This window comes from Ursus maritimus, unplaced genomic scaffold (assembly GCF_017311325.1).
Source record: "Ursus maritimus isolate PB19 unplaced genomic scaffold, ASM1731132v1 scaffold_17, whole genome shotgun sequence".
NCBI classification, from domain to species: domain Eukaryota; kingdom Metazoa; phylum Chordata; class Mammalia; order Carnivora; family Ursidae; genus Ursus; species Ursus maritimus.
In genome coordinates, this window is record NW_024424119.1 from 56,349,902 (window position 1) to 56,363,566 (window position 13,665).

The window sequence follows — 13,665 nt, forward strand, 5'->3', positions numbered from 1 at the left end:
ATCGCCTCATTAGCCGGGTGGGGATGAGGGTGTGTTTGTTCCATGAGGAGGCACAGGGCTGGTAACTGCATGGTGTCAGAGGGGAACAACAGTGGTAGAGCAAAAGGCCACATGTAAAAAGCTGCATGTGCGCGGCTGTAATTAGCCAGGGCCCTGAGAGGCAGGGCCCACAGCCCCTGACCGGCGAGAAGGGAAGGGAATGAAGACTGGGCTTGCACCGGGTGAGCTGAGGGGAAGGGGGCAAGCCCTCCGCTGGAGCCTGTGCCCGCACCAGGCCACCCACCCAGAGCCGCCTAAGAATGCAACGCTGTGAGCTCAAAACCGACACGGGACTCGCCAACACACAGTCCCTGAGCGACAACCGTGGCCTGGGTCGTGTGTTCCACCAGAAGCGACCCGGCCCCTTTCCACAGTACTTCTCCCGTCCCTGTCACAGTCTGGACAAGATACAGGAGTGTATTCTCCTCAGTACAAATGTCCCAAAGCGATAATCCACTGTGGACTTCAAAGTGAGCCAGTCGGTGTCAGTCCCACCTACAACCAGTGCAGTTCATCCAGGTTCTGCGTTAAATTATCATCGATTAATCCCGCCTCCAATTCAGAGCACACACACACTTAGCCAGCACCTCACTGTCCTTCTGTGTTAAGGACACCCCATCACCTAGTCCGAGGACCTGGGTCTAGAGACCTGTCAAGTTCGACCACCTCCATCCCACTCTTCATGACTTCAGGCTTTCCTGAACCACGGTCGCCTGGGTGGGGGCCCGGGCATCTGTATTGTATACAGCTCCCCAGGAAGAGTCTGAGAGCAGGTACTTTAGTCCTTTGCTCCTCAGGATGTGCACCAGCTGTCCTCAAGGCTTTGTCCAGCGGTCCTTAGCTGTTTCCCTCTGGTCTTCAGGCCGAAGCTGAGTGATCTGACCTTCCTGAACCAGCTTGTCCCCATGTTCTGTGGGCTGATCCCCAGGCCTCCTCCACCTGTGAAGCCAGGGAAACGGGCCAGAGGCCCAGGCCCTCAGGGTGCTTGGCAAAGGCCCCGAGAGAATGGGGAAAATGGGGGCCACACAATGCAGGTCCTTGGGAAGAAGGGGTCTGCTGTTGTCACTTGCCTGAGTCTTTAGAGCAATGAGACCCAGCAAAAGGCTGGCCACAAGGGTGATGGGTGAGGGCTGTGGAGGCTCTTCGGCCTGGAGCACAGGTCAGAGGGGAGCAGAGTGGCCGCAGACTACTCCAGAATGCCAGAGGAAGGTGAGGGGCTGAGAGCTGCCACTGACCATGGCAGGGTTCGAGAAGCGGCGGAGGTGCAAGGTGGCCAGGGCAGTCAATGATGTTGAATGCTCCTCTGGACCCGATAAGGAGAAATCCGGCCCACATGCAGGGGGTGGGGGGGTTCTCACAGAGATCCCCACATTTTCAAGCGTGGCTTTGTCTAGCCTCTGATCTCATGTTTGGCCAATCTGTCTTTTTTACAGAATAATTGGCTCAATGAAATCGAGAAAATTTTCACAGTGGGCAAGGTTCCAGGTTTGCCTTCAGCTAATTAAGTGATATTAGAGAGGTTGTAAATGCCACATAAAAATTGGCAGGCAAGCTGCTCCTAATGACGAGAATATTGCCTTACAGGGAGGTACAGCTGCAGCTTCTTAATGTGCGTCTCAGAAAGGACCAGCTCCACGTTTTCAAGGTTGTTCCTGATAAGACAAGTTCAAGGGTGCTGCACAGCTGACCGTTAGCCACATTTCCCGCTCCCCATCGCAGGGACACTCACAGGGACAGGGAAGGCGGGTGCAAAGAACCACCAGTACTGTCGCTGCCGTCCCCCAGCAACAAGTGCTCCCGTGTGCTCACATGCGACACCGTGTCAATGCCCTACACTCCTCACCTGGCTTGGTCCCCGTGACAGCACCATGAAGCTCCAGCTCCCCTGTTTGGGAGCCGAGGGGACTAGGCAGAGGGAGGCTGAGTCAGCTGTCCCAGGGCAAAAACAGGTAAGTAGCTCAGTCCTGAGCCTTCATCACTGTGTGACTCTCCCTTGCTCGGCCTTTAAGACACGGGGCGGGGGGGGCATTAGAGTACTAGTCAGTAGGGACCCTCGGTACTTATTTAACAACTACTCAACAGGCAAGGGTGAGAATCACAGCAAGTGACGGGGCAAAGGCCTTCAAAACGGAAAAATGCCCCAGATGGAGCTATGCAAAACCCCCAGTTTAAACTCCGGCAATAAAGCATTTGTGATCCTTCACATGGGAAAAGTCTAGCAAGCACCCTCTCCAAGAGGATGTTCACCTGTAGAGAACGCACTGTGTCTGGAACTCTGGGGGTGAGAGAGGTTAAGGTAATGCTCTGTGGTGCTTGGGCGCTGTTGGTTCTGTCCCGAGGCCAGGACCCAGGGGAGCCAGCCCCCACGTACCCGTATTACTGACCACAGCCTGCTGAGCACTGGCCACGCACGCGCATGCAGACCCAGTAGTCAGGGTTAAGAGCTCCCTCATTTCAGACTGTTTCCCTGCTTGGTAAGATCAGGTGACACTGTAACAAGGCTGGTTTGAGAAAACGTATACGAATAAAACACTGCATTTCTTTGAAGAAGAGTCAACAATTCAGACTGTTGTTCCTCTGCTAATTTTAAGAGGAGGGAGCCGACAACAGCAGAGCATAGTTACTGGATTACTGACAAAGACGATGTCCCAGATGTTTCTAGGCACTAAGAAAAACATCAGAAAGACACAGGTGGCAGAAGCCAGGGGTACACAAGTCTTCGGTAGCTACAGACTAAATTGTTTGGGGAAGAAGACCCTTTCATGGTTCCAGCATAGAACTCACCCGAGAGAGGGTGCTTAAAACCAGCAGACTCCCTCTTCCGTATTGTCACGGCAGTGCTGACACCGCAAGGCGTTCTATTCTTGAACCATTCTCCACGGTGTCAGACAGGTGAGGGATCCAGAGCCCTCCATGGCGTGCCTGCTCCCGGCTCGTGTGTGACTGCCTACACAGACACCCTGGCAAACAACACAACTGTACCCTCCCGCAGCAGACAGGACCGGGGCTCAGTGTCTCCTGGGAAGATGGAAATTCTGAAAGATCTGTTCCGTTTGCTTCTCCGAAGCAACTGCTGAAGCAACTGCTGAACTGAAGCTTCTGCGGAACTGAACTTCAGCAACTGCTGAACTGAAGCTTCCAATCGGAGCTGCAGTTCACAGGGGGAAATGCCGAGTTTGTGACGGATGTCGCCAAGGGGCCGCTCAATATTTTACCACCAGCACCGACTCCCTGTGTGCATGTCTGTGTCGGGGTTTGGGATGGGGGGTTGCTTTGGCAGGTCTGTGTGTAGGTGTCAGAAGAGTTTTGTAACTATCACTGTATTTGTGCGCAGGGGAGAAACATCTCGTGTTCCCTTTCAGAACTAAGGACTAAAAAGTAGACACAGACCTGGTGATTAAGATCTCATTTGGGGACATCATTTCTTCCTCTGAACAGTGGTCAAGTAAAGGAATAAAAGCACACAGACGAGATAAAACTTCCCTTTGCTGTGGCGCGGAAATAGTCTCCTGAGCTAACCTGCCCTTGCTTCGCGTTTCTAACGCCCAGACGAACTCCTTGTTCGGTGCATGACGAGGTGAGACAGGATTTTGCTCAGCGTGAGATGATTTGGTTTGCAGGTATCAGAGGTCTGCGCAGAACGTAACCCTATCCTAGGCAGTAAACCCCATCAAGTGGAATGCAGAATAATCTGGCGAATTTGGTGCTAGTACTTGACCCACCCATACGAAACATAAGGGACCACTCTCTTTCTTGACAGATGGATTTCAGAGACGCCTGAGCTCAGAACAATCACTGTGGCCACAGCATAACTCTCTGCACTTTGTGGGCTTTAATGGACTTTTCTTTCCAGCGCTCAAAAAGCAGCAACTGGCATTTGCTTGAGCCCTGACTGAGGTGTGGAAAATCTCTCAAGTTTTCTCTGCTGCTTACCCTGACCACAATTATACGGTCCATGTGCAGATTAGCTGCAAAGTCATTCTTCTTGCAGGAGCGACAAGATTTCCCCCAAATAAAAAAAGGTGCCTACTGTATCCCTGAGTGCCCGTCTGCGTGAGCGAGGCAGGGGTGGGGTGGGAGGATGTGAGAGTGTGGAGAGAAATGCCTTCAAAAGAAGGGCATAACAACCCAAAAAGTAGCTGTAACTGAGTGGTGACATGGCCAGAACAGAGAGCGGTATTGTCACGGGCGGAGTAATCCTGTGACACACTGCTGTCACTCACCACCCGGCTCCCTGCTGCGCCAGCCAGACATCAAAGGCTGCCCCATACCATCTTACATGCTCTTTATCGGCTAATCAGCCCATTCTTCCCTAAATAAAGCCCTGTTAAATCCCCTGCTCACAGGGGTATAGTAGTCCTGGTGCCCATCTGCTAGCAGGGTCGGCCGAAGCAGGAGGCGGCGGCTTGCTCTCTCCCTAGCGGCTTCTCAAGGTAAGGACAATGCTGGCTCCAAGTCCCCCTCCCAATGGCCTCCCTGCCTTGCCGCTCCTCTTTCCAGGATCTGGGGAAGAGCTGCGGACACCCCGGTCTGAAGAGCTGCTATCTGGATTAACACTTGCTAATGAAATTCCCAGTCATAAAGGTAGACCGGCTGCGAACAATGGAATCACTGGGACCGTATTTACTTGCGGGGAAGGGAGTCAGCAAAATATGTGTTTCTTACCAGTAATCAACTGGCAGGTGCATTCCTGTCTTCTCAAAGTGCCAACACCTTAGAGACGGTGGCAGGATGGCCTGGCTTCCAGATCACTAGGAGGTCACCCTCAGATCTGACCACACGCCTCATACACTCAAAATCGAAGTCAGCGTGGAGAGATACCAGCCACCTCCAGTCCCAGGAGAGCAGCCGAACTCCAGCACACCGGCATCATGACTGGCAGGAGATGTGAGGCGTCTTCTACTTCTGGGAGATGGGCAGAGAAGCCTCTGGCTGCAGCCCCACCCAGAACACGTAGCAGGGGCAGCCCTGCACCTCGATACTGCCTGGAAGACACCAGAGCTGGATGTGTCTTAGTCTTGTCTGGGCACGGCTGAACAGCCCCATGAGGAGAACGACCTGCCTCACAGAATGACTGGAGTACGGTCCTATATGAGCGGTATTAATATGAGGGAAAAAAAAGCAACTATCTGGAAAATTCCAAACCCGGCATTAGAATTAGGCAAATTTTACCCATTACAAACAGCCCTGTAGATGCCAAGTCCCTGAGCAGATCACGTTGGATGTTCCAGAATCTTAACCCACCTAGTCTCCAGGTTTCTGTTCTAAGGTGCTTCATCTGTACGACCCACCCTCAGGCTGATTCTCAAAATAGTCTTGGGAAATCGCTAAGAGCATCGGTTTCCTCCTCCCTTCTATAGTTGGGGAAGCCGAGGCTCTGGGAAATTAAGCAGAGACGCGGTCCAAAGCTCAGCAGCTCACACCGCAGTGGAGCTGGAACCAAGTCCGAGTCCTCTGCCTCCGGGGCCAGCGATCATTCCCCTCTACTGGATGGCCCTCTCTCCCTTTCGTCGCTGCGCTCCAGAGAAACCAGGCCCCCACAAGGGGGGTGGTGGTGAACGTGCAAGCAGGCATTGTGCGGGAACGTGCAGGACAAGTGTGGCACACCCGCAGATTCTCGGGAGTCAGGGCAAGTGGATTTTGGCATTTGCAATTAATAAGCAAAAAGAATGACGTGCGATGCAAAATAACTGTCCAGAGCATTCAAGGGTTCACTGCCCCCCAAATGTTGTTCAATGTATCCTTTCCATCCACGTGCTACACAAATTCCCCGTAAAAGCGGCCCATGGATCCAAAGTGCTCTGGTTCCTGCAAGGGGCTGGGGTTGGTATTAAAGTACACCCTGTCTCTGAGGAGAGAAAGAACTTTTGCAAAGGTATTTTGTGGAGTTTCAGGACCTCATAAAACTGTGGGGGTGGACTCAGAGCCCAGGCTTCACGCTGCTGGGCAGCCCTCCTCACGCTCCTCCAGAGGACCTCTGCACAGTTGGGACGGAACCTGCTTTCTGAGGCAGGGGAGGGAGGGGGCATGCCCCTGCGTGTGCGCAGCACCAAGGAGAGCGGCGCGGTGCAGGGAGTCCAGCGCTGGCCCCAGAGCCAGCCTGCAGGAGAAGGGGGCTGAGCCGGAACCCCATGCGCCGCTCCTCGCATCTCACCATGACAGGGCCAGGCAAATTTCACAGAACACACCAGAAGTTTTCGTACAAGCGCTGGAGGTTTTCCAGGGTGAACCACGGCACATCTGAAGCTCTGACTCCCGCAAGTCCCAGAGTCACTCTGCTGGGGGGCAGTGAGGACAGCCCAACAGGTCTGTCTTGCAGCCCCAATAATATCCCCACGACCTCTGGACCCGACAGGAGACCCCACTGCATTTCTGCAGGTGCCTTAAAAACATTCAGATGAGGTATTTTTCCTCTTGCTCCAAGCACTTACTATGCTGAGAGAGGGGCAGACACTGGTGATAACTTCCCACCAGAACCAAAGACAGAAGAGTGCACACAGAGCACGCCGCAGCCTAGTACACCACCCCCTGCTGCCGCGGTGTGCACAGCTCCCCACACCCACCTGACGCACAGCCACTGGTCACAGCGCAAACTCCGCTCAGCTTACCTGTTCAGGTTTGCCTGCCTTCTCTTCAAAGCTGTGACACTAAGATTTTGGGGGGCATCTCTCAGGCCGAAGCTCTTAGCCACGTGGCCGAGGTGGAGCGACCGGACATGGAAGATGTGCTTCAGATCCCGGGGGTAAGTTGCATACGCTCGGATGAAGGCCTGCAGAGCTGGGAGGGAATGAGGGTCAGAGAGGTCAAGACGGAGGCTCGGAGCACGCCACGTGCCCTGGCCTAATGGCTATCCTGCCCACTTTATCTTGCTGGGCAACGCGTGACACACACCCAGGACAGCACCATATAAAGGAACCACCTAAATCTATACTTGTGTATTTTTTTTTAATTCCTCAAAAATATTAGCCTATAGAACACAAGCATCTTTTGACTAAACCCAATCTATTTTCAGATTTTACTGTGCAGTGCGTCCTCACCCTGGAGGGCTGGGGCCCCGTTTTCTCCTCCGTGACGGGCTTGGGGCCTCGCATAGTAGCTGGGACACAGCAAGCAGCTGGTAAGCGTTTGTTGTATAAATGAATGAAAAGCGGAATGAGTGAAGAAACATGGTCAATGTTTCTTCGAGATCATGAGACCTTTACGTTAGGAAAACATTTTCTTAATTCAATTTCATTTATTTTTTGCATAGCTAATACATGCAGCACATGTCATCAAATTCAAAAGGTTCCAAAGGCTTTACCGCGCTTGTCATTCTGCTTATCGCCAAGCCGTGCTACTACCGCGGTAAGGCTGCTCGCCCCAAGCCCCGCCTCCAGCGCCCCATCCACAGGGAAGGCTGCTACTTCTTCGTGGACTCCTGGGATTTGAAAACCAAATCATTCTAAAGCATCTAAGATTTACTGATACAGTGCTTCTTACACATTTGAAAACTGCATAAAAAAGGCAATAAAAACAGAATTTTAAAAAGGAGGAAGGCAATTACTAAATTTCTGAAACAGCCCGCAAAACAGTTCCTCCCTTGAGAACTGCCAACAGTCTAGGGATGGCCGTCCGACACCGCATCCTGGAGCTTTCAGTCCTGTCTTAAAGTGAAGAAGAAGGCATCCCTGTTCTAGAGCCCAGCGCTGGCCAGAGAAAAGGCAGACATGGTCTGGGAGCGTGGAGCTCTGGCTACACCTTGACTCGATATTCCTTTGAGGAAAGAGAGACGTTCCTACGCCCAGTCCCCCTTGAATATATTGCAATTCCAATGAAAATCAAGTGTCTGCCTCTTCTCACTGCAACGGGGCAGGAGGGGATGGCTCTGAAGGGGCCCTAACCCCATCACCGCTCATTTTCCTTTCCACTGGCCAAGCCAGAGCCCAGCGCTGCTCGTCTCATGGAAAAGCAGGCGCTAAACACCAGCCTCTCTCGCCCTTGCTTGTTGAGCCACTGGACTGGCAAGTTTGCCCACAGCTTAAACGTAATATCCCAGCAGCACCTGGAGATTGGCGTTTATGAACAGTAATAAAAAGTGTCATTTTAGCAGATCAGCTCCTGGAAGGATCCTGGGAATCCATGAAAGCTCTATTTACTGAGTAAAGTGAACTCCTTTTCCCAATCGAGAAATAATAACCAAGGCAACTCCTCTGCACCCCTCTCGTAAATCCATGCTTACTCCCCTTTTTAATAACTGGGGACTCGCTTTTTCAGGGGAAATCTTTAACACTTCACATGGTCTACACTGTCTGCAGGTTCTGACGCCAGGTTCCAGACACGGAGCTACATACTCCAGTCCTCGGGAAAGCCCGGCTGCCGCGGCCGCAGGGGGTACGGGTCTCTTCTCCCCCACGCCCCGCCCCGCCCCTTTCCTGAGCCTCCACCCTGACTCGTGGTCTAACAAAGCCGCCTGCAGCCACACCAAGCCAAGGCCAAGACTCTGCCCCTTCACAGTCTCAGTCGCCCAAAGGCCGGCCCAGGCCTCCTCATGCACACCGCTCTCCCGCATGAGCACGTCAGCCCCCTCTTCCTGCACCAAACTTCAGTGCTGAGGATGGAAAGGCTCTGTCCCAGGAGACGCAGGTGCCCAGCTAACAGCTCTACAGGCGTAACGAGCTGCCAAGAAATGGCAGACGTGTCCTCTCCCCACACAACTGCTCAGGCAGCATTTCACGCTGCGTATTTTTACTAACCCTCCTTGTCCTCAAGGCTCCTGTCTCACTGGGCCAGCGACACCTGGCTGTCCTCACATCCCTGAATGGCCTCCCGTGTTTGGATGGTTCAGGGAAGCAGGAACTTCAGCAGAAGCTGTTTGTAGATGCTTCCCAGGGGCAGTGTCGAGAACGTGTGGCGGGAATAGGGCTGTGGGGCCCAGAGGAGTGGAGAGCAGAGAAAGAGGGCATTTATCCGGGATGGCGGAGGAAGCTGTAGCCACTTAGAGCACGTGCTCGAGTCACAGGCTCCTATCTCACAGCCATAAGGGAGACGACAAAGGGAAGTCTATTTCGTCCTTGTTCCTAAAATCAGATTTATTCTTGGCCATCTGATCAGGAATAGTAGTATCTTATGGATGATACTTAAGATCAAAGAGGTAGACAGGAGAGAAACCCGCCCCTCACCCAGAAGGACGACCGCCTGTGCAGAGTAAAGGCGCGGGCACCTGCCTACCTGCACTCACACTGAGGGAGGGGCTGATCTGTCATCAGTGGTCTGGGTGTTCCCGACTTTGAGAAGCGGCCCTTCCAGGCCATGCACAATTCGTCCGCATGCGGCCCTGGAAAACTGGAGGGGCCTCACCACCGGAAAGCGGTGGTTTGCAGGTGAAGGACTCCAGTCTCTGAAACTTTTGTTCAGGAGTCTGGAGTTCAAACTTCTGTTACCACAGTTTTTAACCCCTTGAATCTAGCTAAAGGAGGCAAGAAATGAGGAGGGGAAGGGGTGACTGCTTCTGGAAACTGACAACAATTAAACGCTGGTTATTAACAATAACTGGGTCAGGAAAGGCAAAAGGAAAACAAATGCATACTTGGCCCAGTTTCTAACTAGTTTTCTGCCATAAAGGCAAAAACCAGCTGCTTTGTTAATTATTCATGAGGTGGGCTCTGAAACGGCATAAAAGGGAGGCACGTCAGCAGTGGGGAATTTGCATATGCAGATGGAAGCACAGAAGATAGTTTCGACTTGTGGGGTGCAGTATCATGAACTCAACACGTCTGCAGGGCCGCTTATGTGTATGCTCCCCCCCCCCAGCTCGGCACGCTGAGCACCAGGAGAGGGAGGCGCGGAGCGGCTGAGACCTACCACAAGCGGCCTCCTCCCAGACTGCCACCGATCTGATGTGGAAATCAATTAGCAGAGGAGAAAAATGCCTGTTCACTTCCCGGTGCCTCAACACTGCAGAGTGGCCCCACTCCGATATCCTTCAGAGAGAAGACAAGTGACTCTGCCTGCTTCTTGGCATGACCAACATCAGCGGTGACGACGACGACCGAAAACCAAAGCCCCCTCTCTAAGGACTCCTTCCTGCAGCCTCACTCTGCCGACCAGACCCCCTGAGGCAGTCGTGGTCTCGCCAGGAGATCCAAAACACCTCTGACCTCAAAACCGACGACGCAGATGACGGCGTGGCCTTGACTGATTTCTCTTCATCGCCGCTTTGCTATTAACCCAGAAAGCCTGCAGCCCCGCGCCTCGTGACGCACCACCCAGCAGGCTCACCGGGCCCGTCAACAGATGCCCGACGTCTGTAGTTACGCCGTGACAAATAATCTATTCCTCTGGAGAGGCGTGTGCCGGGACTTCTCTAAAAGTAGGTTCTGAGGAAAACCCTTAGGAACTGCTGAATTCACTTGAGGGAAATGTGAGGACAGGGTACTACGAGAAAGCGGTCCAGAAGGATACACGCTAATTATACATCCGTGGTTATGGGGCCATCACTGGGACTTCATCTTTCATCTCGCGTAGTTCTGATTTGTTCCAGTGCGACAGCAACAACCAAGGGCTGCTTTTATAGTGTGCCAGGGTATACAGTAGGCACTCAAAAACATCTGCCGACTAACCCGTTCTTGTTCTTGATTTCCCGATGACCATAACTGCCTGTAACCAGTCCCCCAGTACCCGCCCTTGCCCCCCCAGTCTACTCTCACACCGGCCATCTTTTCCAACCTCTGTGGGCCACACCAATCTCTGCTCCAAGTCCTGCAATGGCTCCCCATTGCCCTTGGGGTCCCCCAAAGTCCCCGACAGCTTGCAAGCCTCCTCGGCTGTGCGGGGCCCTCCCCTCCTGTGGCCACCCTGCCCCCCAGAGCTCCTCTGGGCCTGGCACACCCTCCTGTCGCAGCAGTGTGTGACCCGCAATTTGCCGGTGCTGCCTTCCCAGCAGGGCTCACACTGACCCTCTATGTAAAATGCATTCTGCCCAGTTACCCCTTCACCTCCCTTACCTGCTCTGCTTTTTCCATAGTTCTTAATATCTTTAAAAAGATTTATTTATTTATTTATTTTTACTGTGCTGCCTGCTCCCCCACTAGAATGTTAAAGAGGTCAGGATTTCTGTTTTGATTTCTGATGTATCCCAAGCACCTAGAACAGTGACGAATTCAAGAACTATTTGTTAGAAGAATGACTTTTTTTTTTTTTTAATTTTCAATTCATAAAAGGAAAAGATGATACCGTGGTGTTTCACATACTGGTAAGCCAGCCTGGCATTCTTCTCAAAATAGCAGGTAACTACCAGAAAGAAGCCAGGGCCCCCCAGCATGGACTGCGTCTCACTGGCACGGGCGACACAGTCAGCAGCCATGACGCACAGCACGCCGCCGCAAGAAACACCCAGCTGTTCTAAGCCCTTTCCCGCATGCTCTGCTCAGTGCTCCGGCGAACTGCTGAGACCCCACTAATGCCTGGTGATCCCAGGAGCCAAGTTATCCGATAAGAGGGCCTGAATATTAAATGAACACCTAGCTCTCCTATAAATTTCCAAGGAATTGGGTTCAAGGTCTAGGGTCCTCCCTTAGAACTGTTCTTTCTCATCTTCCTTTGTATGTCCAAACTGAGACTGCTTAGGTCTGATGCTTCCGGTCCTTACCTTCATCTCTAATTTCCATGCCTACAATGGTCTCTGCTGACGTGTCACATCTTGTCTATCCAGTTTTCAAAGAAAGACAAAAATGGATCCCTGAGATCCAAGTCACTGGGTCAAAGTTCTAGTTCTATGTAAGCCAAGATAAAGCCTCATTTGTGCGAAACATGGGGAAGGATAAAATTAGCATTTAATATCGCTTTAAAGCCTTCCGTGCCTGCTTCCAGACCCTGCAGAACAAGGGAGACTGAAGGCTTTTGCTGGAGAGCAGAGACCCCCCGTTGGCCTCTCAGCCCGTCCGGGGCGTGCAGGTGGAGGTGGGGACAGCATTCTGGGGGCTATCCATCCACAAGCACCTACGAAATCCACCAACCTTTCTTTGCCCAGGAGACCCTCCTCTCACTGGAGTGCACGTAATCTTCAAATACCGTCTGCAAGACTGTGGCTCGCTCTCGGATTTCCTGGGGGCCAGCAGCACGGGATTTCTGGGAGGGTGGCGGAAGGATTAAAGAAGAGACAGAGTCAGAGTCAGGAATAATGAAGCACTTTATAATAGATTTAATAACAGTAAAATCACCCGGTAGCCACCGAGGGGCCAACAAGGGTAATCCTTTCAATATTACTAGAGGAAAAACGGGAGCTATAAAGATGTTAAAGTCAAGCAAAGATGACGATGGCTTTGTGAGGGAGAAGATCGGGTCTATTTATTTACTTGTTTACCTACTTACTCGTCCTCCTGGCCTCTTGTTCAGAATGAATGCCCACTGGAGACTCTGGAATTTTCTGAGTCCAATTTGGGCATTTAAAAACATCACTGAACACAGGCAGGTTTCACATGACTTGTGTGTCCTACCGAGGCCTTAAATCTCCCCTCCCCCCCACGCTCCTCAGAGGAACAATGGGACCTTATCTTTAAGAATGCCCCACAGGCGCCTGCCTAAAACTTGGCCTGTCCTTGAATTTCACAGCATGCTCCCTCATTCCTAGGGAGGCTCAGACATGTAGTGTTTCAGATCCATTCTTTCAGCCTGGGACCACTGTGCTGGATGCCAGGGACCTATGAAGGAGTGGGGTGTTCCTTTACACCACATTCAGAGATGACCCCGCGATCTCTGCAGCAAACCATCCCTGTGTCAGGAGTGACATCTGTATGCACTAAAGTTCTAGAGATGGAAAACGTTAATAAAATTAAAAAAAAATCATATCCTTTTCATTCTTCAAAAATCCCAGAGAAAAGATTTCCTTTCTTTACATCCCCCTAAAACCGAGTGTTGTTTCCTATTTTTTTTTTAAAGTAAGCTCTAAGCCCGATGTGGGGCTTGAACTCACGACCCTGAGATCAAGGGCCACATACTCTACCGACCGAGCCAGGCAGGTGCCCCTGTTTCCTATGTCTTAAAACAAACATGAATGCTTTTTACTGAATGTGAAACTGAGATCTAAAGAACCCAGATTCTCCAAACTCAATCTGGCTAATATGTCTCCCCAAAGACATGGATTCTCTCAGAGATGCTGCTAGTCTCTACAGTAACCAACACCCACCGTGTACGTGGGTCACCAGGAGACAGACTGTGTGAGCCCCAGTCCCTGTTCCATTAAACCCCGTAGAGGACAGGGTGCCCACGCCTGTGTCTAGCGCCCTGTGCCTAACCTAGGCTCCCAAGTCTCTTCCACTTTTAAAGCTACCAGAGGAAGAACAAAGGGGAGAGAAGAAAAAGACCTCATTCTTTGGGTCGACGTCCCTCTCTGTATTAATAGAGACTTTAACAACCTGAAAATGTTTTTAGCTCCGTCATATCATTCCTGCTACCTGTTTGGTTGATGACAGTCTAGCTGATTTCATAGTACATGGTCCCCCTAAGGGTTTTATCCACTCAAATGTCAAGAGAAAAGTCACTCAGGAGCTGTGTTATGAAAGTGGACATTTGCTATTGTCATTAACAAGGGTTTTGGTTTTTTTTTACCCTTTTAACTGATGTGAAATGCAAACTTTTTTTTTTTTTTTT

General features: G+C 51.7%; 1 protein-coding gene across 1 annotated transcript in view; it reads right to left on the minus strand.

Annotated features, from left to right (window-relative positions):
* The window catches only part of DDX31 (DEAD-box helicase 31), a 68,321-nt gene that overhangs the window by 9,568 nt on the left and 45,088 nt on the right, over positions 1 to 13,665 (minus strand). Inside the window, 2 exon segments of the mRNA XM_040632110.1 lie at positions 6,648 to 6,816; positions 12,033 to 12,144. Coding sequence (XP_040488044.1) covers positions 6,648 to 6,816; positions 12,033 to 12,144 — 281 coding nt within the window.